General features: G+C 33.4%; 1 protein-coding gene across 2 annotated transcripts in view; it reads left to right on the top strand.

Annotated features, from left to right (window-relative positions):
- The window catches only part of LOC135128548 (uncharacterized), a 110,804-nt gene that overhangs the window by 76,419 nt on the left and 8,221 nt on the right, over window positions 1-26,164 (top strand). For both annotated transcript variants that reach the window (XM_064055420.1, XM_064055419.1), the window contains 3 exons: window positions 2,831-2,991; window positions 9,590-9,824; window positions 9,947-10,747. In XM_064055420.1, coding sequence (XP_063911490.1) covers window positions 2,831-2,991; window positions 9,590-9,824; window positions 9,947-10,747 — 1,197 coding nt within the window. The remainder of the gene's footprint in view (window positions 1-2,830; window positions 2,992-9,589; window positions 9,825-9,946; window positions 10,748-26,164) is intronic.

The following is a 26,164-nucleotide window of genomic DNA, read 5'->3' as shown; positions in this document are numbered from 1 at the left end:
TCAAAACAAGTAGAAATATACTTCAGTGCTCATAAAATTGGACGAAAATAAGATTTCTAGCGGAAATTTGATGGTTTCCTTGGTATTTTTATTTTAGGCCCATTGGGTACCGGAAACGCTAGAAAATACAAAAAAAAAGTTTGAAAAGTAACATTTCTAACCAACCAACCAAATTCTAATTAAGATTTCGTTGTTCTTTAAAAAGTTCGCAAAGAGTTAATCGTTAAATGATAGGGATGAAGTTTTATTCCGTACAGTATTCCATGATTGACTAGTACCTGTTGCTCTGGCATTTGTTCGGTGACTCAAATAAGGATAATTAATAATTATTCACCGCTGTGTCATTTATTCCCCTTCAACTTGGTTTGGCGCATTACTACTCGTAAATCACCCTGTATTGTTTGCAATTTCTACAATCATTTCAATTTTTGTAGTCACTAAAATAGAAAAGTGACGAACAGAAATTCTCCTCGTGATATTTAGTGTTATTTATTGCTTTGTACAAAAGGTCGAGTCATAAAGCTGAAGTACTTTCTAGAGCTTTAATAATCTGAGATTTATTACTCATCAATACTCAGCATAAACATTCGATCTCAGCGCCGCCAAAAATATTATTTCTGTCTATCTTTCTTTACCTCTAACGTTTTTGACACAACAATTCGTAAAAGTGTACTTACACCAACGCCATTGTTTTTAGCTTCTTGGCGAAGATTAATTTGGTGCGCGCCTTAAAAGTCGTGCTGCCGTTCTAACTTAACATTTTTAATGCGCTATGAAATGACCGAAATTCACAACTTATCCACCTCAGTTGTCACATAACCGTCACGACTTGAGTGCTTTTCCTGCAATGATGGAGTTTTTGTGATATTTTGTGTGTTTAACTTCTAAACTCTAGTCATTCTACGTGGTTCTACAGCGACTAACATTTTTTTTCTTCGTCTTTCTCTTTCATTCAATTGTTTGCAAACTGATTGGATTACGTTTTATACTTTCTACCTACTTTATCGATTAGAATTCACCAACTATTCTCCGTAACCCCAATCCTGAATTTAAATAAAAATTCGTTTAATTTTGTTTTTAATTGAGAATATTTTTCTAAATTCACTCCTTTTTTGAAAAAGTGACAAAACTAACTTTGTCTGGACAACATTCGAGTTTTTTGTGCCGGTAAAATTTTATACAAAAATCATTTCTCCGCAACTGTGCATCAAATTCGATAAATTTTGAATTATTCCAAAGTTATGCCCACAGTTTCCGATAAAACTAAAATAGTTTTGGAAGTTACAGTAATCTAATAAATAGAGAGGTAACACAACATCGAGAGATTCCTGATGGATAGTGAATTCCATAGAGTTCAAATAATTTGTAATAAATTCCATTAATACTGGTGTGCAAAGCATTTAGTTCGAAAATAATTTTAAAATCCCAAACATTCTTCATAAGTAACTACATGTGTTTTTATTCTTTAAAAGTAGCAGGTAATTAAAAAATGTACCACAGATCCAGTGAATCTCGTAAGAAATCCAGAGGGTTCAAGAATTTCAAAAATCATTGAATCAAATTATATGATATTATCAAAGATTATACATAAAGTGATTTTGAAATTTCGCGAATTTTGCCGCCTCTTCGCTTGTCACAAATGTCAGTCATAACCTAACTTTCCTTAATGTAAGAATGTGCTTGCAGCAAAATCGCGGCCAGTTTGAACATCTCTTGTTGAAATGTAGATATATAGCTAGTAATAATAATTTGTCGTACGATCTTTTGTAATCACTCTATAGAATGAAATTACGTAGTGACAGACTTTTGACAAAATTTGTTTCTTTCTTAGTTTAGATTATTATTTCGATTGTAGAGTCCACACTACTCAAAATGTACTGACAATGCTAATTGGAAGCTAAATATGAATTCTTGGACGTAGTCTTGAAAAAAATATAAACATGTTTCCAGTTATTTATTATTTCTTGGAAATGTATTTATAATAGAGATAGTTGAGAACACAATAGAAATCCCTATTTGGTAACTAAAGGTTATAAACGTTAGTCGAATGAAATGAAAATATTAGTTGACCCAAACTCATGAAAAAATGAGGAAATTGTCTTTCTCGCCCACGAAAAAGGTTAGAATAAAGTTTTCTGTTTTGAAGATGTTAGTTGTACTAAAACTATTTTATTGTCTGGCTTCACACACAGATGCTTTGGTTCACATTCTTTTCTCTTGGGAGTGACTTCTTAGAAAACTCATGAATTCGTATAATAGGTTAGAGTAAAAAAAAAAAAACTGCGCAGATGAAAGTGATCCTAGTGCACGCAATCAACAGTTGAACGACGTTTAAAAATAAAATATATTAAGTTTTCATAATTCATATACAGTGTGTCCATAAATTAAATATGGTATAAATTTAGTAAAAGTTGTTAGAACCACCCTGCATATTAGGCTGAATTTGCAATTTATTTTGTGAATAGGTTGCAATTTCTCTAGGTACGTATTTAACAAATTGAGCGTAATATAGTTAACACTAGGAAAATAAATATTTGCAATAACGAGTTATTTGTTTTGTACAATTTCAAAAAATGCAGTTATACCACGAGTGTGTTTATTGTATGCATAAACATACAGTAAATTGGTCTACTACATGTGATAGGTATGTTCAAGAATCCCTATAGCTAGAAAAAAAAAATGTAATTCTCGAAGAGCGGATATTTCACAACTAAGCAGTGCATAAATCTAACTTGTAACACAAAACTGTATTTTGCATTCCTTTAAATACCCAACGATCGAATCTCGAGTACGCTTCAAATACACCTATTTATCAGAAATTCCTTTGCAGACCGTCTCCTTCTTTGAAACACAAATCCATTGCTTCCGAAGACGTGACGACCGAGCCCAGGACGGACGAATTTTCGAGCGAGTCTTTGGGAGGGTCCATAGCTAGTGGCAGTTCGGGATTCGGAAGTTTACCCAAGAAAAGGCCGGCGCTTTTGTCGTCAGGTATGGAAAAAATCTCGGCTTGAACGGTAAACAAGACTGATTTGTTGAAACGATGACGCAATGCCTTAATAACTCGTACTGTTTGTGCATATTTATCCGTTGCACTTGACCTGATAAGATGAAGTCATTTTTATTGTTTTATTGGCCGTAGAATTCGGTTTGGGACCGCTTTGGGCTGTCTCGTCATTGATTGGCGTGACTTGAATAACCACAAATTGTGTTAGGTAATTCACTAAGCTGACTGACAGCTTAATGTTGAAGAATTCATTGTTATGTACACATCGGAAAACAGAGTTTTATTGTGTAAACAAAAGTAATAGTTATTTTTGACTAATCTGTTGTATCGTCTGACGAGAGAAAAGTAAGTAAATCTTAGTTAGTTAGAAGATTTATGAAGAGAATAATCGTTTAAATTAGTTACTTGTCATTGGTGTCATACAAGAACGGTGAAATTGAGCTCCATGTATCACTTAACATAAAAGATTTGCATTAATTATGCCGACATCATTGGCGTCTCGTGTAAAATAAATAATTATACATTAATTGTTGGATTGACAGACGTCTTCGAGGTTATAAGGGTAAACATTCACGCTTCTATAACCATACATTTCTGTTGTTTCATGTTTTGCAAAATGGCGAACTCTGGACTACCATGACGTAAATATATGTGGTTTTTACAATCAATTAATTTTGCACGTCGGACCTAATATGCATATTATAGCTTGGGACGACTTCAGTAATTTTCCTAGTTATGGTGATCATCCGTTTCATCAGCCCATAAACTGTCTCACTTAAGTCAAAAGTCGCCTTATTTACATGTAAGGTTACTGTAGTCGGTAATTTGTGACTTTTTGCATGTCATTCGTCTAAAGAACGTTTGCAGTCTTGACATGTGTCGCTTGTACTGTTAGTGCTATCAGAAACTACAATCGAGATGAATTATGTTCGTATGTACCCTACCTTCATTGTTGTTATTACTGACACCAGATTGTAAGCATTTGATAGCAAATAACCGTCAATTAAATATTACTTATTTCTTTGCCAAAGAAATTATTCTTTATTTTTTTCCTCCTTTGTTGAAATTATCCTTTATTCTTTTGTTGCTTTTCTACGAAAGAAACATTTTCAGTCAATGACTTATCGTTTCGTCCTCGAGCTACGTAAGCTGCACTTTTTTCTTTCGCCCACTTCCTGAATTCATTTTGTTTTTCTTTGTTTTCTCCTCTGAATTTCGCTATTGTTTCCACGTATTCGTCTGTAATATTTTTAGATACACTGGTAAAGTGATTATTTTGTCCGGTGATATGTTTTTGATTGTCTTTTTTTTTCTTGTATTTCCAACCTAACCTTTGATTATTCTCCTACGGTTGTTTTATTGTCTATTTCTGGTGACTGACGTCCGTTTCTTTGTCTCCCTTACTTTGTGTAACTTGTTTTCGCCTCAAAATATTCGCATACAATTTTTCTGCCTGCGTCAGCTTCAAATTTATATTACTTGTTTCGTACTCTTATCTTATTTTTTTTGTAATCGAGTCCGTCGGCTGACTCTCTACTTTTACGTTGTCTCGACCTTCATGACCCCCAGAGTACGAAGAAGTAGGTCGCCCGTTTCCGTTTGTCTGTCTGTCCGTCTGCCGTCCCGGGTTTTTATTATACAGATAATCTGCGAAAGTACTGGGCCGATTGTTGTCAAATTTTGTATTTACATTAGGAATATCATGTAGATGGTGAAACGATTCTGTCTTTAAATCCAGTAAAACGCTACAAACTCTGTTTTAATTTTCTGTTGAATATTCTTATCTTTCCCGCATATTTCAAAATTTCCCTTCTTACCAATACTGTGTTTGATGGTCTGTTGCGTTTTTTAAAGATTCACATATTTCATCTGAAACTTTCCCTGATGTCTGTCTGTGCCAATTTGATTAGACAGATAAAATCTCCGAAACTACTGAACCGATTATTGTCAAATCTTTTGTGTATATTAGCAATACCATGTAGTTGTAGATGGTAAAACGCTAACCAAAATTAGCCAACGGTCCCCACAACAATTTGACGACATCCCTTCAATTTGTTTAGTAAACGCCTTTTAAATTTTATAAAATTACTTACTCCTATACTTGTGATTTATTAATCCGTCTTGATTTTTTACTATAGTCATCCAGATTTTCACAAAATTGCATCATTTTTACTTCCCGAGCGTCAGCAAAGGAAGTATTGTAATCGAGTCCATCGGCCGACTTTCTACTTTTACGTTTTCTCGATCTCTCATGACCCCTAGAAGACGAAGAAATAGGTCTGCCATTTCCGTCTGTCTGTCCGTCCGTCTGTCCGCCTGTCTGCCGTCCCGGATTTTTATTAGACAGATAATCTCCGAAAGTACTGGACCGATTGTTGTGAAATTTTGTACTTATATTAGGAATATCATGTAGATGGTAAAACGCTAACCAAAATTTGTCTAATCATCCCCACCACTAATGCGATGACGTCACTTCCAAATTGTACATAGTAAATGGGTTTTAAATTGTATAAAATAACATAGTCCTACACATGTAGTTTACAACTCCGAATTGAGTTTTCACCCGAAACGTCCAGATTTTTGGAAAAAAAAATCAAAATTATAAAACAACATTTTGCATTCTAATTTTGAATCTGCAAAAGCCAATGCTTTGAAATGTTGCAGATGTTTTAAGGCTATAAAGAGCATCATAAATCTTTAGTCAAAAAATATTTGCTTATCCCCTCCAAAAACTTGATGACGTCAGCTCAAAAGTTTGCCGAATAAATCATATCTAAAATGTACAAAATATGATGAGTCTGTACTTGCGATCTATCACTCCATTCATATTTTTTGGATTTGCATATACAGGGTGACTCAAAAAAATTAATGAAGGCGTAAATTTATTTTATTGATTTACTCAGGAACTACAAAACCGAATGCTTTGAAATGTTGCAGATGTTTTAAGGTTATAAAGAGCATAATAAATGTTTAGTCAAAAAATATTTGCTTATCCCCTCCAAAAAATTGATGACGTCAGCTCGAAAGTTTGCCGAATAAATCCTATCTAAACTGTAAAAATATGATGAGTCTGTACTTGTAATTTATCACTCCATTCATATTTTTTGGATTTGCATATACAGGGTGACTCAAAAAAATTAATGAATGCGTAAATATATTTTATTGATTTAATCAGGAACTACAAAACGGAATGCTCTGAAATCTTGCAGATGTTTTAAGGTCATAAAGAGCATAATAAATGTTTAGTCAAAATATATTTGCTTATCCCCTCCAAAAACTTGATGACGTCAGCTCGAAAGTTTGCCGAATAAATCATATCTAAAATCTACAAAATATGATGAGTCTGTACTTGTCATTTATCATTCCATTCATATTTTTTGGATTTGCATATACAGAGTGACTCAAAAAAATTAATGAATGCGTAAATATATTTTATTGATTTAATCAGGAACTACAAAACGGAATGCTCTGACATCTTGCAGATGTTTTAAGGTTATAAAGAGCATAATAAATGTTTAGTCAAAATGTATTTGCTTATCCCCTCCAAAAACTTGATGACGTCAGCTCGAAAATTTGCCGAATAAATCATATCTAAAATGTACAAAATATGATCAGTCTGTACTTGTGATCTATCACTCTATTCATATTTTTTGGATTTGCATATACAGGGTGATTCAAGAAAATAAATGAAAGCGTAAATTTATTTTACTGATTTACTCAGGAACTACAAAACCGAATGCTTCGAAATCTTGAAGATATTTTAAAATTATCATAAGCATGGTAAATTTTTGATCAAAATGTATTTGGTCGTCCCCCCTAAAAAATTTATGACGTCACCACAAAATTTTGCTGAATAAATCCTATCTAAAATGTACAAAATATGGTGAGTCTCTTCTTGTGATTTATCATTCCATTCAAATTTTTTCGATTTGCATATACAGGATGACTCAAAAAAATTAATGAATGCGTAAATTTATTTTATTGATTTAATCAGGAACTACAAAACCAAATGCTTTGAAATCTTGCAGATGTTTTAAGGTTATAAAGAGCATAATAAATTTTTAGTCAAATTATATTTGGTTATCTTCTACAAAAAACTGATGACGTCAGCTCAAAAGTTTGCCGAATAAATCGTATCTAAATTGTACAAAATATGATGAGTCTGTACTTGTGATTTATCATTCCATTCATATTTTTGGATTTGCATATGCAGGGTGACTCAAAAAAATTAATGAAGGCGTGAATTTATTTTATCGATTTAATCAGGAATTACAAAACCGAATGCTTTGAAATCTTAGGAATATTTTAAAGTTATTATAAGCATGGTAAACTTTTGTTCAAAATGTATTTGTTCATCCCTCCTAAAAAAATTGATGACGTCACCCTTAAATTTTGCTGAATAAATCCTATCTAAAATGCAAAAAATATGATGAGTTTGTACTTGTGATTTATCATTCCATTCATATTTTTTAGATTTTCTTAAGAGGTGGTTCAAAAAAAGGCGCCGTATACCTGAGTAAATTGTTTCGTTATTTTATTGATTATAAGAAATCAATATTCAAAACGACCCGATTCATTTTCCCGAAAATTTGGGAATACAATAATTTTATTCTTAGTATTACACTACATCTATCCCAACTGATATACGTGTCCTTGCAAAAATGTTGATGACGTCATCACAATTTTTTTTTAAATTCCCACTACAAAAATGTAATGAGAAAAAAAAAACACAATAGGCATGCAGTCGTCAAGTTTCCGACAGCGAGGGAAGTACTGTCTAAACTCTTTAGACCAATTTTTTTCCCTGTGTTGTTATCGCTCTTTTTATTTTTTTTTTGCTCAGTGAGATCTGTCACGAAATCAAGTCTTCATGGAGTGATATTTTCTCGATAACTCTGAGTGAAGTGATACATTTTGGAGACATAACCTCGAAATTTATGTCAAAATAGAAGTTCAAAATCGTAATTCTGAGTTATAAATTCTTAAAATTAACGTAATTGTAAACTTTTGAGCATTTAATAAGCTTATATGCAAAGAATAAGTGCAAACTTTTGCATTTAAAAGCTACGCAATAACATCTATGGCAAGTGATAATTTATCACTTCGATCGAGAAACAAAATCGCACCTCAGACGTAATTCTAGCTGGCCAATTTCGTAAAAATTAATCTCGTAATTTTAACCGTAAATCGGGTTGTATAAAAATTCATGCCGTAGTCATGTATGACCACCCCTAAATCCAATGCGAGCCCTATGAGCAAATAACAACGCATGAAGAAGCAGGTAATTCACAACGCGTTTATGCAGTAATAAGTTCATTTAGTGCACGAGTGCGTTTCATGAAATTCAAGGGGGGAAAGCTCGTTTTTGATTTTTTTTATTAAAAGCAACGAAAAATGTGAGCTTTATAATAACATTTTGTCTTTTTTGTTTCCGAAACAAGGTGATAGAGAGCTGTTGAAATAACTATTTATTTTTCTTGTGTGCAACATGTTTCGTTTGTTTTTCCTTTCCGTTTACTGTAGTACGTTATTATCGCTGGTTTATGTTCCGCATTTCTGAGGTTTACTTGCATCCGCAAAGGAGACACCACCAACTAGACGACCTGATTCACCGACGGCGGAAATTGAGCGTTCTCGTTAAACATTCCTGCGGTAACGCCACGCAATCTTGTGTTCTTATTTCAATTGAGTAGTAGAGAGAAATGAAGCAAGCAACATTTAATTTCGCCACACTCTATCAACCCTCACACACATACAAAAATAAATACAATAAAAAGCACAATAAGCTGATATCGGAAACGCTGCTCCCGAAAGCGGGGCCCTCGAGAATAAATGTTCAAATTCAAGCCGCGAGAAAATTATTAAACCTGTAAGAAAATATTAAAACCCATCCGTTTTTCAAGTCCGCGAGGATATCAACGTTTAAGATAGTGGCATTAATGAACTGTTAACATTCTCGAGTGAGAAGTTAAGAAGTGTGTTTATAATCTAATACTCGATTAAAAACATTCAGAAGCCTAAATAAGTGAATTTCCTGACACGTGGTTTATATAAACAATTTTATGACTCTTTCTTTATATGTATTATGCTTCCACAAGAAACTTAAAAATCGTTGAGGATGAATCTGACAACCCTCAATGTTTGTTTATTTGATCTTTGGCTTGCTTGTTCATTTTTTATTTACGTCTGTTGTAGTATAACACCGTGTCTCGATGAGCAAATTTCAATAAGCTATTTTTTGGTAGAAATTTAGAAAAACGAGTACATTTGTGCCCTCAATATATCCATTCGCGAACGACTTCTGATAACATAAAAACCTAGAAAGATATCGATTATTCACATTTCTTGGCACGGCACCCACAAACTGGGACATATCTTTTGAATATGACATAGTATGTGTTTTTTCTTATATGACCGTTAATTTATGGTCCAAGTGAGTATTGTTCAAATGGCAAAACTACCCGTGGTGAATAATGTTGTCGGACGTTGCTAGATTCCGATCTCTGTGTGGAGAAAATAGTGTCATATTAGATGCAAATTATGTAGATAATAAAGTACTCGACATGGCGTATGGTGTTTCAGAATTGGTGATTGGTCACACTCTGGCAGAAAATAGTGTTCCGGTAACAGTTGCGGTGGACGGCGGAACGGATCAAACACAGCAGCCTTCACAGGAGCACGAGGAAGTGGTTTGCGAAACTGGCCACTCACGGAACTCGTCAAATACCAGCCAATTATCCAAAGCTTCCGGATATAGCAGCATCCATTCCCATACTCACAGCAGACAATCCAGTTCCGGGGATTCTGGACATATCAGGTTAGAATCGCTGTTATTTCCCGGGTAAAAATTGGGGATACTTATTTATCTATAGTTAATGGAAGTAATGTACATATTTATGTTGGGGTCATGCATGCCATACTTAATCTCTGTTTATGTAGGGCCCTATCACACAGACAAATCAGGAAACAAAATGGTAATTCCCTCCTCAACACCTCAAATTTTATTCGAGTTAACACCTTTCCCAATCGCATTCGAATTCCCAACACAATCATCCACGAGGATGCGTTCGGCAGCCCCTCGGCTGTCCTATCTCCCGAACTCCAATTCACTCCGGCGAAATCGCCGGAAAACGGTTCGTTAGATCCGCAAAACGATGACGATACGTCACGATACTACACACCAGATGGCTATCAGAAACAATTGAGCAACGTTAGCGGGTCGAGCACGGACGACTACAAAACGCCAGATGAGTCTCTCGACGTCCGCACCGATTTATTCTCGCAAAAATTCAACGAGCTCCAAAAATCCTCCTCGACGAGCCTCATCGAGCTGAACGCGCAAACAAACGAGTCCGACTTGCTGCTGGACAACAATCGGTTAAGTCTAGACAATGCGGTGAAACCGAAACAATCGAACGACGGCGTGCTCAAGTCCAGAAGCGAGTTCGAGATCCCCCGCGTCAGTCCCATTCAAAAGACCGAGCGCCGCTTCCCCGGCGGGTTCTTCCGCTCGGATAACTTGCCGGCGTTTTTGACGCCGATCCTCAAGCGGAAGAACCCGATAGGGCAGCAGTCAACGCCGACGCGCGTCAGTCCTACCAACAGCCACTTCAAAATCCCTGGTTCCCCCGTCCTTAGGCCCAAAGTGCATAGTTCACCCGAAACACGCACCACCTCTTTGAGTTCGCTCCGATCTGGAACGGCCGGGAATGACCAACAGTTGGGTTCGCAACCGCACAGGTAAGAACCGCGGTGTTGGGTTTTGTTGGGTTCTTTCCGATTAATTTTCGTTTTCGCTAATCTGTTTAACGCGGACGCTTGACTAATTCCGACCTTTTCGCTTTGTTTGTTTTGGTTTTGTTTCATTTCTTGTTCTCGGAGTTTTCCAGGCCTGGCATCGGGCTTCGCTAAAGGTATGACATTATCTGTGTGTTGAATAGGTTGTCTAACTCGTCCGATGTGTAGATGTGTCACGTTGTAGTTATTACAATGAAAAGCCCTTTTGTGTAGTTTATTGAAAAGGTTATCGAGAGAGTTGGCGAGGAACTGGGTTTTGGAAATGTTTTATCTCTAAGGGTATTGTATGAGATTTATGACAGTTCTACAAGCTGAAACCGGTCCCTTCAGTTTATGTTGCTTTTCTAAATGACATAGGATTGACGCAAGAAAGTACATAGGAAATGCAATTTCCTTCGGACTCTATGTAGTAATAAAAGCAGTCAAGCCGAGATTGTGTTTACAGAAATCACTAAACCCACTCACGTTATTCATTTATCGCTGAGAATTTAAAGCGATTAATGTAATCAATATCTAGCAATGGGAAGTTAAAACAACCACAAGCATTATTACGGACGAAATTGTAGGACATCCTTTTCTGATTTTAAATACCGCAATATTAGGGTTTTCGTTCCGTAAAGACAACTACAAGCTGATTAAAACTTTTGGGATTTGTGTTGACCATGGAAATATTTTCATGTCTTTGATTAAACTGCAAACTTGAAAAGTACAAGCGTATTATGCGGCTAAAAGTTACGCCATTTTGGGAAACCGCAATTGTTTTCACAGTGGAAGTCAAGTCCTTCATGGTTGAAGCTTACTTTCGTAATTCACACAAAGTAGAGACGATTTTTTAGGCAAACTTTCTTCTCAAACGAGGCTTAGTTCCACTTATAAGAATGTCAATTCCCAAAATAACGTATGGCGCAGCTAACATCGTGCTTCTGTCATTGTCAAACTCCTGCTCTCATTCCATTTAACCTCAAATTATTGTTGGACGTTAGCTACGCCACGAGTGTGACATTGACCTTCTAAAAAAGTTTTTTGTACTATTTTTTATTGAGGAAATTTAACACCCTGATTTTAAAAAGTCAACAAAATAAATTTAGTTATTCGGACAGCCTTAGTTGGCAGCCATGCAAGTCACTGTAGAATGTTGGCACACCGAGCTCCGACAAATGCCAAGTTTGGTGTTAAATTAAAAAGAAATAAGATTTGTGTTCTCGTTGTTCCCACCTAGTACAAAATGATTTATGTTGACAAAATGTCACTTGTGATCAAAGATATGAAAAATAATTCCATGGCCCACTCTAATTGAAAAAAAAAAAAAATGTGATAATCATGAGCCTGCAACGCTTTTAAAAGCAACCCATAAAATATTTTAGTAAACATTAAAATATGTAGAAGTTTTTTCTAAGTTACTTAAATTACCAAAAATGCAAAGCATCAGAACTTGTATAGAGAAAACATCCTTCAAAATCGACAAACAAAGTTGTTGAAAGTTAGACCTACACTGTAGAAACAGTACTTTATAGAATAAACATTAGTAAGGAATATTGATTTTCATGAGTGCTCATTAGCAATGCGTGCACTACATTCCGTGACATCGAATAGTTCGAACAAATATCTATTTGTTTTTTTCCGTCATTTCCCAGTATTGCCGTTATTTGTCTCGAAAATATAGGGTGGTGTCTAAATTTAGCCTTACTAAATTCAAATTCACCCATGCGCATTGCGTTACTTGCCTTACGTGAGTAGTTCTGTAAAATTTGATGTTTTTTTACCTCAACCGACATTCCTATTTGATTGAAAATAAAATAAAAAAATAATAAACTCAATTAACTTCGCAGTCGTAGAAACAATCATGCATGCGTTTTTATTTGAGTGTTTAATGATCCATATGATTTTCATAGGATATAAGATAATAGGGCTTGTTAAAAGCAGTTGTCATAATATTTTTAAATATTTATTTGATATAGCAGGTATCATGTGACATTCCACCATTTTTGTGAAATATCGACATTGTTGTTTACATATTTTTAGTCACGAGCTATTTCATGATATTGTAATGACTTTTTGATAAGAATAAAAAATCAATACTTTATAACACAAATAAGGTTAATTTGTTTTCAGAAGTTCACGATTTAATGTTTTCGAAACATTGTTGTAAACAAATATAAAAAATTTATTGTTTATTCCTGTAATCCTTGAATCATTTCTAGTATCCTACTAAAAGTAATTCAATAAGTCTTACAGAAATGACAGACCTGCGTTTTCGTATTCTACGAACTATGCAGTGCCAGGAAAACACAAAATTAAAACTGTGAGCCTACTGCGATAGCAGGGAAAATAAATATGGCATTTCATAGAAGTACTTTTAGTTAGGTTATGATTGCCACTTTGTGACGTTATCACAGCGAAGCGGCAAAATTCACCAAATTTCAAAGCCAGCTTAATATCTATGTTTTTATATTAAGACATTGAATTGAAATTTTTAAAATGTAGTCAACTGTGCTAACAACCGTAACGTTACACGATAGTTTATTTGATAACGTGCGATTCTTTAAATTTATAATGTAGGTTGGCTATGGAATAAAATGTCATGTCGTTGATAACACCAGTTTTCAACATGTTGACTTTTTAGGTTATATTATTTACATTGCGTAAACATGATCTTGAAAAAATGTAAATATTTGTATTTTTTGTATTTTTGAGTAGTTTGAAATGAAATCCAAAGGAATACGAAAAGAATCCGAAATAATACGAGAGAGTCCGACCAGAGTCGAGGGAATTCTGAATTTTTTTTAATAACATGAGAAAATCCAAGGAATTTGAGAAAATAGAAGAGAACATCGAACAATCCGAGATAATAAAAAATGCGAAAAGATACGAAAGAATCCGAAGATAATTCTAGATCCGATACTATCCGAAAAGGATCCGGAAAAATCCGAGACTCCGAGAGAAACCGAAAAAATACCTAAGAATCTGAGAGAATTCGAAAGAATTTGATGGAATCCGTGATAATTGGAATAACTGGAAAAATCCGCGAGAATCTCAAGAAAATTCGAGGGAAACTTGAAGAATACGAAAAAATACGACGTAATTGAAAATATTCTGAGAGGAACTACGAAAATCAGGAAGTATCCCAAAGAATCGAGTGAATCCGAGAGAATCCGAAAATAATTCGAGAAAATCCGGTAGAATCTAAAAAAAATACGAAAAGAATTCTAACCAATACGGGAGATTCCGTCCAAATTCTAAGAAGATATGAGAGAGAGAATCCGGAAGAATACGAAGAAATGACAGAATCCAAGGAAATTCGGGTGGATGGACGAGAATCCGGAAGAATCCGAAAGAATATCAGAAAATTCGAAAAAAACGTGAGAATACGAAAAAGTCCGGAAGAAATTCGAAAAAATACGAAAAAATTCCACAGAATTCGTGAGAATCCGAGACTCCGAGAGGGTCCGAAGAAAAAAAACCAAGAGAATCTGAAAAATTCCGAAAAAATCCTAGAGAATACGTAAAAATCCAAGAATCCCAAAAAAATTCGGGAGAATTCTGGATAATAGAAGAGAATCCAGAAGAATTCGAAGGAATATGAGAGAATTCGGAAAAAATCTTAGAAAATGCGAAAAACCCCTAGAGAATCCCAAATAATTTGGTAGAATCCGGGACAATTTAATACAAACCGGAAAGAAAGAACCCTGGAGACTCCTATAGAATTTGACAAAACCGAATAAAAAATTCGAGAGAATGTCAAAGAAGCCGAAGAAATCCAAGAAAATCTTTAGAAAATTCGAGGGAAAACTGAAGAATTCGAAAAAATACGAAATAGTTCAAAACATTGTGGAAGGACGAGAATCCGACAGAATCCAAAATCTGAGAAGATGCGAGAGAATTCGGAAGAATCAATCCAAAAAATGTGGGAATCCAAGGGATTTGGGAAAATAGAAAAGAATTCGAAAGAATCAAAGCAATTTACAGAGAATCCGAAAGTATATGAGAGGATTCGGAAAAATCTGAGAGAATACGAAAAAATCCATGAGAGTTCGGCAGAAATTCGAAAAGATAGGAAAGAATACAGGAGAATTCAAAATATTCTGAGAGAAAGCGCGAGAATCCGAAAGAAGCTGAGTGAATCTGAGAGAATCCTAAAATAATTCGAGAAAATCTGACAGAATCCAAAAATATACAAGAGAATTCTGGAGAATAAAAGAGAATCCGGCAGAGTTCGAAGGAATACGAGAGAATATGCATAAATCGGAAAAAATCAAAATGAATTTGAGTGAATCCCAGAGAATCCGAAAGAATATGATAGAATCCGGCAGAATTGAAGACAATCCGGAAGGAAAGAACCCTGGAGACTCCTATAGAATTTGACAAAACTGGATAAAAAATCCTAAAGAATGCCAAAGAAGCCAAAAAAAAATCCAAAAGAATCCCCAGAAAGTTCGAGAGAATCCGAGAGAAAACTGAAGAGTTCGAAAAAATACGAGATAATTAAAAATATTACGAAGTACGAGATTCCGGAAGAAACCAAAAGAATCCAATAGAATCCGAAAAAAAAATCTATACAATATTGAGGAATCCGTCCAAAATCTGAGAAGATGCGAGAGAATCTGGAAAAATCCAAAAATCTGAGAGAATCCGAGGGAATTTGGGAGAATAGAAGAGAATCCGAAAGAATCAAAGCTGTTTAGAGAGAATCTCAGAGAATCCGAAAGAATATGAGAGATTTCGGAAAAGTCCGAGAGAGTTCGGAAGAAATTCTAAAAGATACGAAAGAATCCGAGAAAATTCCCGAGGTCGAGAGAAACCTGAAGAATTCGAAAGAATACAGAAGAATTCAAAATATTCTGAGAGAAAGCACGATAATCCGAAAGAATTCGAGAGAATAAGACATAATCCAAAAGAATACGAAAAAAATCCTAAACGATACGAGAGAATCCGTCCAAATTCTGAGAAAATATAAGAGAATCCGAAAGAATACGAAAAAATATGAAAAATCCAAGTGAATTCGGGAGAATAGACAAGAATCCGAAAGAATCTGAGAGAATTCGGAAAAAATAGGAGAATATGCAAAAATCCGATAGTCTGATGGAAAAAATTCGAAAAGATACAAAAGAAGAATCCGAAAAAATACAGAATAGATGAGAATACGAAAACAATCCGAGAGATTTCGAAAGAATTTGATAGAATCCTAGAGAATTTAAGAAAATCCAGAAGGATTCGAAGGAACCCTAGAGATTTCTAGAGAATTTGATACAACCAAAAAAACCGAGACAATCTCAAAGATTCCGAAAAAATCAATCCTAGGAAATACACAAAAATGCAAGGGAATCCCAAGAAAATTCGAGAGAATTCAAAATATTCTGAGAGGAAGCGTGGGAATCCGAAAGAAGCCGAAATATTATGAGATAATTTGATAGAATCCGAGAGAATTTAAGATAGTCCGGAAAGATTCGAAAAAATCCTAGAGACTCCTAGAAAATTCGACAGAACCTGAAAAAATCCGAGAAAATTCCAGAGAAACCTGAAGAATTCGAGAGAGTATGAGAGACTACGAAAAAAATCCGAAAGAATCCGGAAAAAATTCGAGAAGATACGAAGGAATCCGAAAAAAGTCCGAGAGAAACCTGAAGAATTTGAAAGAATACAAGAAAATTTAAAATTGAGAAAGCGCGAGAATCCGGAAGAATCGGAAAGAATTTCAGAGAATAACACATAATCCAAAAGAATACGAAAGAATCCTAAACAATTTGAGAAGATACGAGAGAATCAAGAAGAATCCGAAAAAATATGAAAGAATCCAGGAAATACAGAAGAATAGAACAGAATTCGGAAGAATCTGAAAGAATCAAAGTGAATTCTAGATAACCCAGAGAATCCGAAAGAATATGAGAGAACTGGAAAAAATCTGAGAGAATAAGAAAAAATCCGAGAGAATAAGAAAAAATCCGGGATAATTCGAAGGAATTTGGTACAATCCAAGAGAATTTAAGAGAATCGAGAAGGATTCGAAAGAACCTTAGAAATTCCGAAAAAAATTGATAAAACCGGAAAAAAATCTCAAAGAATCTGAAAAAATGCTATAAAATACGTAAAAATCCAAGAGAATCCCAAGAAAATTCGAGAGAATCCGAGAGAAAACTGAAGAATTCTAAAAAATACGAGATAATCCAAAATATTCTGAAAGAAAGTACGAAAATCCGACAGAATCCAAAATCAGAGAAGATGTGGAAGATTCGGAAGAATCCAAAAAATGTGAGAATCCAAGGAATTTGGGAAAATAGAACAGAACCCGAAAGAATCAAAGCAATTTAGAGAGAATCCGAAAGAATATGAGAGAATTCGGAAAAAATCTGAGAGAATACGAAAAAATCCGGGAGAGCCCGGAAGAAATTCGAAAAGATACGAAAGAATCCGAGAAAATTCCAGAGTTCGAGAGAAAGCGCGAAAATCCGGAAGAATACGAAAAGTATCCTAAGCAATACGAGAGAATCCGTCCAAATCTGAGAAGATATGAGAGAATCTGGAAGAATACGAAAAATATGTAAAATCCAAAGAAATTCGGGAGAATAGACAAGAATCCGAAAAAATTCAAGAGAAAAATAAGAGAATACGAAAAAATCCAAGAGTCTGGTGGAAAAAAATCGAAAAGATACAAAAGGAGAATCCTAAAAAATACTGAATAGGTGAGAATACGAAAACAATCCGAGAGAATTCGAAGGGACCCTAAAGATTTCTAGAAAATTTGATGCAACCGAAAAAACCTAGACAATCTCAAAGATTCCGAAAAAATCAATCCTAGGGAATACACAAAAATGCAAGAGAATCCCAAGAAAATTCGAGAGAATTCAAAATATTCTGAGAGGAAGCGTGGGAATCCGAAAGAAGCTGAGAGAATCTGAGAATCCGGAAGAATTCTAGAGAATCCCAGACAATCCGAAATATTATGAGAGAATTTGTAGAATCCGAGAGAATTTACGACAGTCCGGAAGGATTCGAAAGAAACCTGAAGAATTCGAGGGAGTATGAGAGATTCCGAAAAAAGTCCGAGAGAAACCTGAAGAATTTGAAAGAATACAAGAAAATTTAAAATTGAGAAAGCGCGAAAATCCGGAAGAATCGGAAAGAATACCAGAGAATAATACATAATCCAAAAAAATACTAAAAAAACCCTAAACAATCTGAGAAGATACGAGAGATCCAGAAGAATCCGAAAAAATATGAAAGAATTCAGGAAACGCGGAAGAATAGAAGAGAATCAAAGTGAATTCTAGATAACCCAGAGAATCCGAAAGAATATGAGAGAATAAGAAAAAATCCAAGAGGATATGAAAAAAATCCGAGACAGCCCGGAAAAAATCCGGGGGAATTCGAAAGAATTTGGTACAATCCAAGAGAATTTAAGAGAATCGAGAAGGATTCGAAAGAACCCTAGAGAATCCGAAAATAAATTGATAAAACCGGAAAAAGATCTCAAAGAATCGGAAAAAATGCTAGAAAATACGTAAAAATCCAAAAGAATCCTTGCCTTGATTTTGTGTTCATAGTTAGTTTTTCTGATATGAATATTTCTTAACTTAGTTTTTGTTGGGCATCAAAAAATTCACCAGGTGGTCCGTTTAAAAATGATAAAAAATTGTGGTCATTACCGGCTAAACCGACAGTGAGAGGTGGTAACCAACGAAATACTTTTGACTGCATTAATTTGTTATTAAATTTAGCTTTTAGTTCAGTGTATGTCGACATCTAAACTAAAAACAAAACTGAAACACTACATAATGGTGCTTTTACAAACTATGCAGGCTCATGAACATTATAAGTACAACTTCGGCGACAATTTATATTCACCGACACGATTAGTCCAATTTTAATACTTTTAAAAAGGTGGTTTTCCCATAAACATACCGATTGTATTTTTGATAATGCTGTCGAATAAAATTAACTTAATGACTTCAAAGTAGACAAACAAAAACATCGATCAAATTAAGCTGAAAAGAAACAACCCATAATCGACCGTGGGTAATTAAACTAGCTCGCACTACGAGTACATTTTTCTCTCTTTTTTCACAAAATCTCATCCCCGAAGAGTGTCCACATTTCCAGCGCCCATTCTCCGTTTTCCCCAGCAATCACTTTCCCGACCTCCCCATCGACCGGACTCTCTGTTTAACTTTTCCGACGAATTGAATGTGGCACGTAGCAGGTATTACAACCCCTGACCCCACATTAATAAAACGTATACATTCCACCTCTTTCTCTAATCATTTCTGTTCAGTATGTGAGCCGCAATTCTGGCAAAAATGTGTTCAATCAGCAAAGGGTGTTGGGTGTTGATTTACAGGGGCATGCCACATCGGAAGTTGCTGGAAGGTACGACAGGAGGTAAGCTAGCTCCGTTGGCCATCAGTCCTGACGAAACGCCTACCACTGTATCGTCTGATTGCTCACAAAACCTCACAATTCGGCGTCCCAGCGTCACAACGTTAGTGTGTTTCTAATCGTTTTGTACATTGTCTTGCTCGTGTATTATTTCCCTAGTTGTGTGGATTTTTTTACGTTCTCTCACTTCACCGCTTTTATTTTGAGTTGTTCAAGTAATAACATGCGATCAATTTTGGTTTATCGTAAACATTTCTGATTTTATGGCGTAATAAAAGCACCAGTCCCTCTGTTTTTTCTCTGCACTGTTGTTCTTTTAGTCTGCTTCTAATAACATGCATCTTGCCGTAACCCGATTTGTTTTCATTGCATTTGATTGAAAAGCAGAAAAAATCGATGATTTATGGCACGAGAGTCACAGATGTGCTCATCATATCGGCGCGTCTAAGCTAATAAAATTTTCGTTTACGTACTACGAAAATAACTTTTTAACGACGAAAAAAGAATCACCGATTTCGATGTATAATTATTTAAAGGTGTATTCAAATTTACATTAACCTTCAAATTAACAAGGTCAGAATATTAACTACACGTAATCAGCACTCGACAACATCATAGTCGGGAATGTTGAAAAGATGAGTACGTCGTCGAAACAAAGAGGATTATTTTGTACGCATGGAAGTAATCCCTATTCAAGCGTATCAAGTCTCTCGAAAACGTCCATCAGTGCTATATTTTAAAATGGAAAAGAGATAACATTTTCATTGAGTGGATGCCACTGAATTTGTGTTATCTAGGACAGAGGATGTGACGAGTGCTCGTTGTTTTTGTAATGAAGATATTATATGGCAGGCGAAGCGTTGAGATTATAATTGATTTGTTGGAGGCTGTGGAGATGTTTAAATGGAATTCGGCGAAACATAGATTTTTACATGGATTTTATGCAAATGGAAAATTTCGTACACAAATTTTAGCCTTTAGATAAAAATTATTCTTTTTATGTCTGTATTTAGGTGTTTATGTAAATAGTGGGCGAAGAAACAACATAAACAAATAAATGAAACTCTTGTTAAATTTTTTTTACAATTTCGTGATGGTCATCTAAACGCGAAAATTGCACACGTTCAAATGTTACATGGGGTTTTGTTTTTTACATGTTGCGTTCGAATCATAAGCAGTGGCAAACTATGGGTGATTAAACTATGAGCTATGATACAAAAACAAGCTCTAAAATTTACATCTCAAAAAAGTATATAGTTTCATTAAAAAAATGTTGGACAAACACAAATTTCTACAATAATTTTATGCAACTGGAAAATTTGGTACCTACGCAAATTTTTTGCGTGTATGTAAACATTGTTTTTTATATCTGTACTTAGGTGTTATATAAATAAAAGGAAAACAAATTAAAACAACTAAAAAAATTAGTTCAATAATTTGGCAAAATGTTGGTTTTTACAAAAGACCTTTCTTTACTGTCTGTGACAATTTAAAAGTACCGTTTTCTTATAAATTTTTTCAAGAACTCTCATGTTTTTGTCAAATACAAAATTTAACAAATTCTTTTAGTGACAAGAATTCTGTGTCCAAATTTAAAATTGTTTTGTCTTTTTTTAAATAATTATAACCCCTATAAATTGGAATAAAAAGAAGCAAAATTAAAGATAAACAACAACATTTTGTGATTACGTTCTCAAATATTTATTGGGGACGAGCAAATGAATTTTGATTAGAGATTTACCATCTATGTATACGCCAAATCTTGGATACACGTAAAACTTCACAACGATCGATCCAGAGATTATTTGTGTAATAAAACGTCGAAAAGTATTAAACTCAATATACTTATTCTAGCATAAATAATTAACTGAAACATTTAATCACTTTGATGTAGTAATTTTAAAATGAAACACAACGGACAAACTGTCCTCCAAAAAAATTACTTACCTTCTTTCCAAATTTTTCATTTAAAACATTCGATCATTGGAATTCAGAAATATTATTTCTCCTTAAAAATTCGACTCCTTCGAATTTGTAACGCGAAAATTGCGCAGTTTCGAGTGTGGCATTGAATTTTTTGTTGGTTACGCTGTTACTACTGTTATTAGAATTGGCATACATGTCTTTGATGGAATAATATTGATGGAAAGAAACATTTTCAAATGGGAAAAGTCACTAGAAATATGGGCATAGCCTTGCCAATACATTCACGTTTTTAGAACAATTCTTAATGAGATAAGGAAAATTGCACTCCGGATCAAATGTAAGAAGTTAATAAAGTGTGTTTTTGTAACATTACTTCGTTCGAATCATAGACGGTTGCGGAATATCGGTGATTAAAATATGATCAATGAATTCAGAAAAACAAGTTCTAGTAAAATTTCTAAAAAAATATATAGTGTCATATAAAACAAAAAGTAAGCTGTTGTAGACAAATAGATAAATTTTACATGAATTTTATGCAACCTAAATTTCTTACGCAAATTTTTGCGTTTAACTAAATTTTTTTATGTCTGTATTTAGTTGTTTATGTAAATATTTGGCAAAGAAACAACATTAACAGGTAAATAAAATTAATTGAACAATTAGAAAAATAATAAGCCCAGAATTCCGAAAATATTGCTCTTGTTAAAAATTTTCACAATTTTGTGATGATAATTTAAACGCAAAAATGGCTCACGTTCGAATGTGATACGGTGTTTTTTGTTTCTTACGCTGTTATTAGAATTGACATTCGTGTCCTCGCTGAAATAATGTTGATCGAAACATTTTCAAATGGGAAAACTCACTAGAAATACAAACCTAGCCTTTATTAATGCATTCATATTTTTGGAGCAGTTGTTAATCCGTTTCCTATCATGTGTGAAGGAAAATTGCACTCCAGGCCAAATATAAACAAGTTAACAGAGTGTGTTTTCGTAACACATTGCGTTCGAATGATAAACAGTGGCAGACTATAGGTGATTAAACTATGATAACTTAGTGAATTCAGAAAATCGAGGGGAATAAATTTACTAATATCTCAAAAAAATATATAGTGTTATTAAAAAAAAGTTGGACAAACACAAATTTGTACAATAATTTTATGCAACTAGAAAATTTCGTACGCAAATTTTTTGCGTGTATGTAAAAGTTGTTTTTTACATACACTGTATTTAGGTGTTTATAAATAAAATGAAAACAAATTAAAACAATTAAAAAAAAAACTAGTTCAATAATTTGGCAAAATGTTGGTTTTTACAAGGGACCTTTCTTTACTGTCTGTGACAATTTAAAAGTACCGTTTTCTTCTAAATTTTTTCAAGAACTTTCATATTTTTGTCAAAAACAAAATTTAACAAATTCTTTTATTGACAAGATTTCTGTGTCAAAATTTAAAATTATTTTGTCTTTTTCTAAATAATTGTAACCCCTATAAATTAGAATAAAAAGAAGTATGGATTATTAAAGTAAAGATAAACAACAAAATTTTGTGCTTACGTTATCAAATATTTATTGTGGACGAGGAAAGGAATTTTGATTAGAGTTTTACCATCTATGTATACGCCAATCCTTAGATACACGTAAAACTTCGCAACGATCAATCCAGAGAAAAGTATTAAACTCAATATTCTTATTCTAGCATAAATAATAATTAACTGAAACATTTAATTACTTTGATGTAGTAATTTTAAAATGAAACACAACGGACAAACTGTCCTCCAAAAAAATTACTTAACTCCTTTCCAAATTTTTCATTTAAAACATTCGATCATTGGAATTCAGAAATATTATTTCTCCTTAAAAATTTGACGCCTTCGAATTTGTAACGCGAAAATCGCGCATCTTCGAATGTGGCATTGAGTTTTTATTGGTTACACTATTATTGCTGTTAATAGAATTGGGATACGTGTCTTTGATGAAATAATATTGATCGAAACATTTTCAAATGGGAAAAGTCACTAGAAATATGGGCATAGCCTTGCCAATACATTCACGTTTTAAGAACAATTGTTAATGAGCTAAGGAAAATTGCACTCCGGATCAAATGTAAGCAAGTTAATAAAGTGTGTTTTTGTAACATTACTTCGTTCGAATCATAGACGGTTGCGGAATATCGGTGATTAAAATATGATCAATGAATTCAGAAAAACAAGCTCTAGTAAAATAAAAAAAAAATATGTAGAGTGTCATTTAAAACAAAAAGTAAGCCGTTGTAGACAAATATATAAATTTTACATGAATTTTATGCAAACTAAAATTTCGTACCCAAATTTTTGCGTTTATCTAAAAATTATTTTTTTATATCTGTATTTAGATGTTTATGTAAAGATTTGGCAAAGAAACAACATTAACAGGTATATAAAATTAATTGAACAATTAAAAAAATAATAAGTCCAGAATTACGAAAATATTGCCCTTGTTAAAAAATTTCACAATTTTGCGATGATAATTTAAACGCAAAAATCGCTTACGTTCGAATGTGACACGGTGTTTTTTGTTTCTTACGCTGTTATTAGAATTGACATTCATGTCCTCGCTGAAATAATGTTGATCGAAACATTTTCAAATGGGAAAACTTACTAAAAATACAAACATAGCCTTTATTAATGCAGTCATATTTTTGGAGCAGTTGTTAATCCGTTTCCTATCATGCGTGTAGGAAAATTGCACTCTAGGCCAAATATAAACAAATTAACAGAGTGTATTTCGTAACACATTGCGTTCGAATGATAAACGGTAGCAGACTATAGGTGATTAAACTATGATACTTTAGTGAATTCAGAAAAACAAGCTCTAAAATTTATTAAAATTTCAAAAAATATACAGTGTCATTAAATAAAAGTTGGACAAACACAAATTTCTACAATAATTTTATACAAATGGAAAATTTCTTACGCAATTTTTTTGCGTGTATGTAAATAAAAGGAAAACAAATAAAAACAATTAAAAAAAAAATAAGTTCAGTATATGGTAAAATGTTGGTTTTTACAAGAGTCCTTTCTTTACTGGCTGTGACAATTTAAAGATACGGTTTTTTCGAGAACTCTCATGTTTTTTTCAAATACGAAATTTAACAAATTCTTTTAATGACCAAAAAAAATATGTCAAAAATTTAAAATTATTTTGTTAATAAATAATTATAACTCCTATAAATTGAAATAAAAAGAAATATGGATTATTAAAGCACAGATAAACAACAAAATTATGTGATTACATTATCAAATATTTTTTGGGGACGAGCAAATGAATTTTGGTTAGAATTTTCGCATACGTGTCTTTGATGAAATAATATTGATTAAAACATTTTCAAATGGGAAAACTCACTAGAAATACAGGCATAGCCTTGCCAATATATTCATGCTTTTAGAACAATTGTTAATCCATTGAAGGAAAGTTGCATTCCAGATCAAATATAAGCAAGATAATAGAGTGTGTTTTCGTAACATACTATGTTCGAATCGTAGACAGTAGCGGAATATTGGTTGTTAAAGTACGATACATTAATGAATTTAGAAAACCAAGCTCTACTAAAATTTCTAAAATATACATATGGTATCATTTAAAACAAAAAATTAGCTGTCGTACAGAAATTTTTGCGCTTATCTAAAAATTATTTTTTTATATGTTTTTAGTGTTTATGTAAATAGTTTTGAATAACACCATTAATAGATAAACAAAATTACTTCAACAATTAAAAAAAATTAAGTCCAGAATACCGAAAATATTGCTCTTGTTAAAAATCTTTCACAATTTCGCCTTTTTTTGACTGTCTATAACAATTTAAAGATACGATTTTCTTTAAATGTTTTTAAGAACTTTCATGTTTTTTTCAACTACGAATTTAACAAAAAAAAGTGATAAGAATTCTTTGTGAAATTATTTTGTCTTTTTATAAATAATTATAACCCCTATAGATTGAACTAAAAACAAATATGGATTATTATTAAACTACAGCTAAACAACAAAATGTTGTGATTACGTTATCAAATATTTTGTGGGGACGAGCAAATAAATTGTGGTTAGGGTTTTCCCATCTACACGATAATCCCTAGGTACACCTGAAACTTCATAAGGAACAGTCCAGAGATTATCTGTCTAATAAAATCCTGCTTTTTCATACTGAAGGAAATATGAAAAGTCGATTTAATCACTTTGACGTATTTAATTAAAAAAAAATTAAGCGTTATCAAACAAAAATATCTAGCTCCTTTCCAAATTTTTCATTCACAACAATAAGACACTGAAATTCTAGACGTCTGTGTATCATTTATTTATGTCAAAATAATTAAAATTCCACCCTCAGCATACTTAAAGTGATATCTAAAAGACGCTTTTTTAAATTTGAAGAAATTTTTTGTTAGTCGAACGGAAGTTCTGTTTAAGAATTAACGTCAGCAGCTTTGTCCAGTTAATTCTTTTTAAAACTTTTATGGAAGTCGAACTACATAAAAATTACGCAAAGTTAGTATAATAATACGAATTGGAGAACAAAATGCCCACTTAAGTTCGTAAATCTAATTTTCCCGGAAAAATAATCAACTCGGTTTGTCTTTTGAGAACGAGTTTTAACTATTGCAAAACAGTCATTTCAATTAAATTGTGCTTAATTAATATTCCGTCTGTTAGAAAAAAAAATGAAATTGAAGAATTCGTTCCAGTGACATCAGTTCTCTCATTCTAGCGGGAAATGTTTACTTCGTACCCAGCACAGAATATGGAGGAAGTATAATATTATGCCGTCATAACATAAAATTCGTGGAATTGACGTATTTGGTTAAAATTTCTGATGAAAAAACTTGCGAATTATCTGGTGTTTTTCGGCCCGCTTATGGCACTTTTATTATATCTGAACATCATTCTCCGTCAGACTGTAATCAATTTTTACACATAGGGCATAAAACTGTGAACACTTCGCAGTTTACTTAAACGATATTATATCGTAAACGATTTTAATAAACCGGCTTCGATTTGAACTTACACTAATTCCAGTAATTTCCCCACCCGAGG

The sequence above is a fragment of the Zophobas morio genome, unplaced genomic scaffold, assembly GCF_036711695.1.
Source record: "Zophobas morio isolate AGI-343-1 ecotype UQ-CSIRO unplaced genomic scaffold, CSIRO_AGI_Zmor_V1 ptg000014l, whole genome shotgun sequence".
Taxonomy (NCBI): Eukaryota; Metazoa; Arthropoda; class Insecta; order Coleoptera; family Tenebrionidae; genus Zophobas; species Zophobas morio.
Note: the sequence above shows the minus strand (reverse complement) of the source record. Positions and strands in the feature narration are given on the sequence as shown.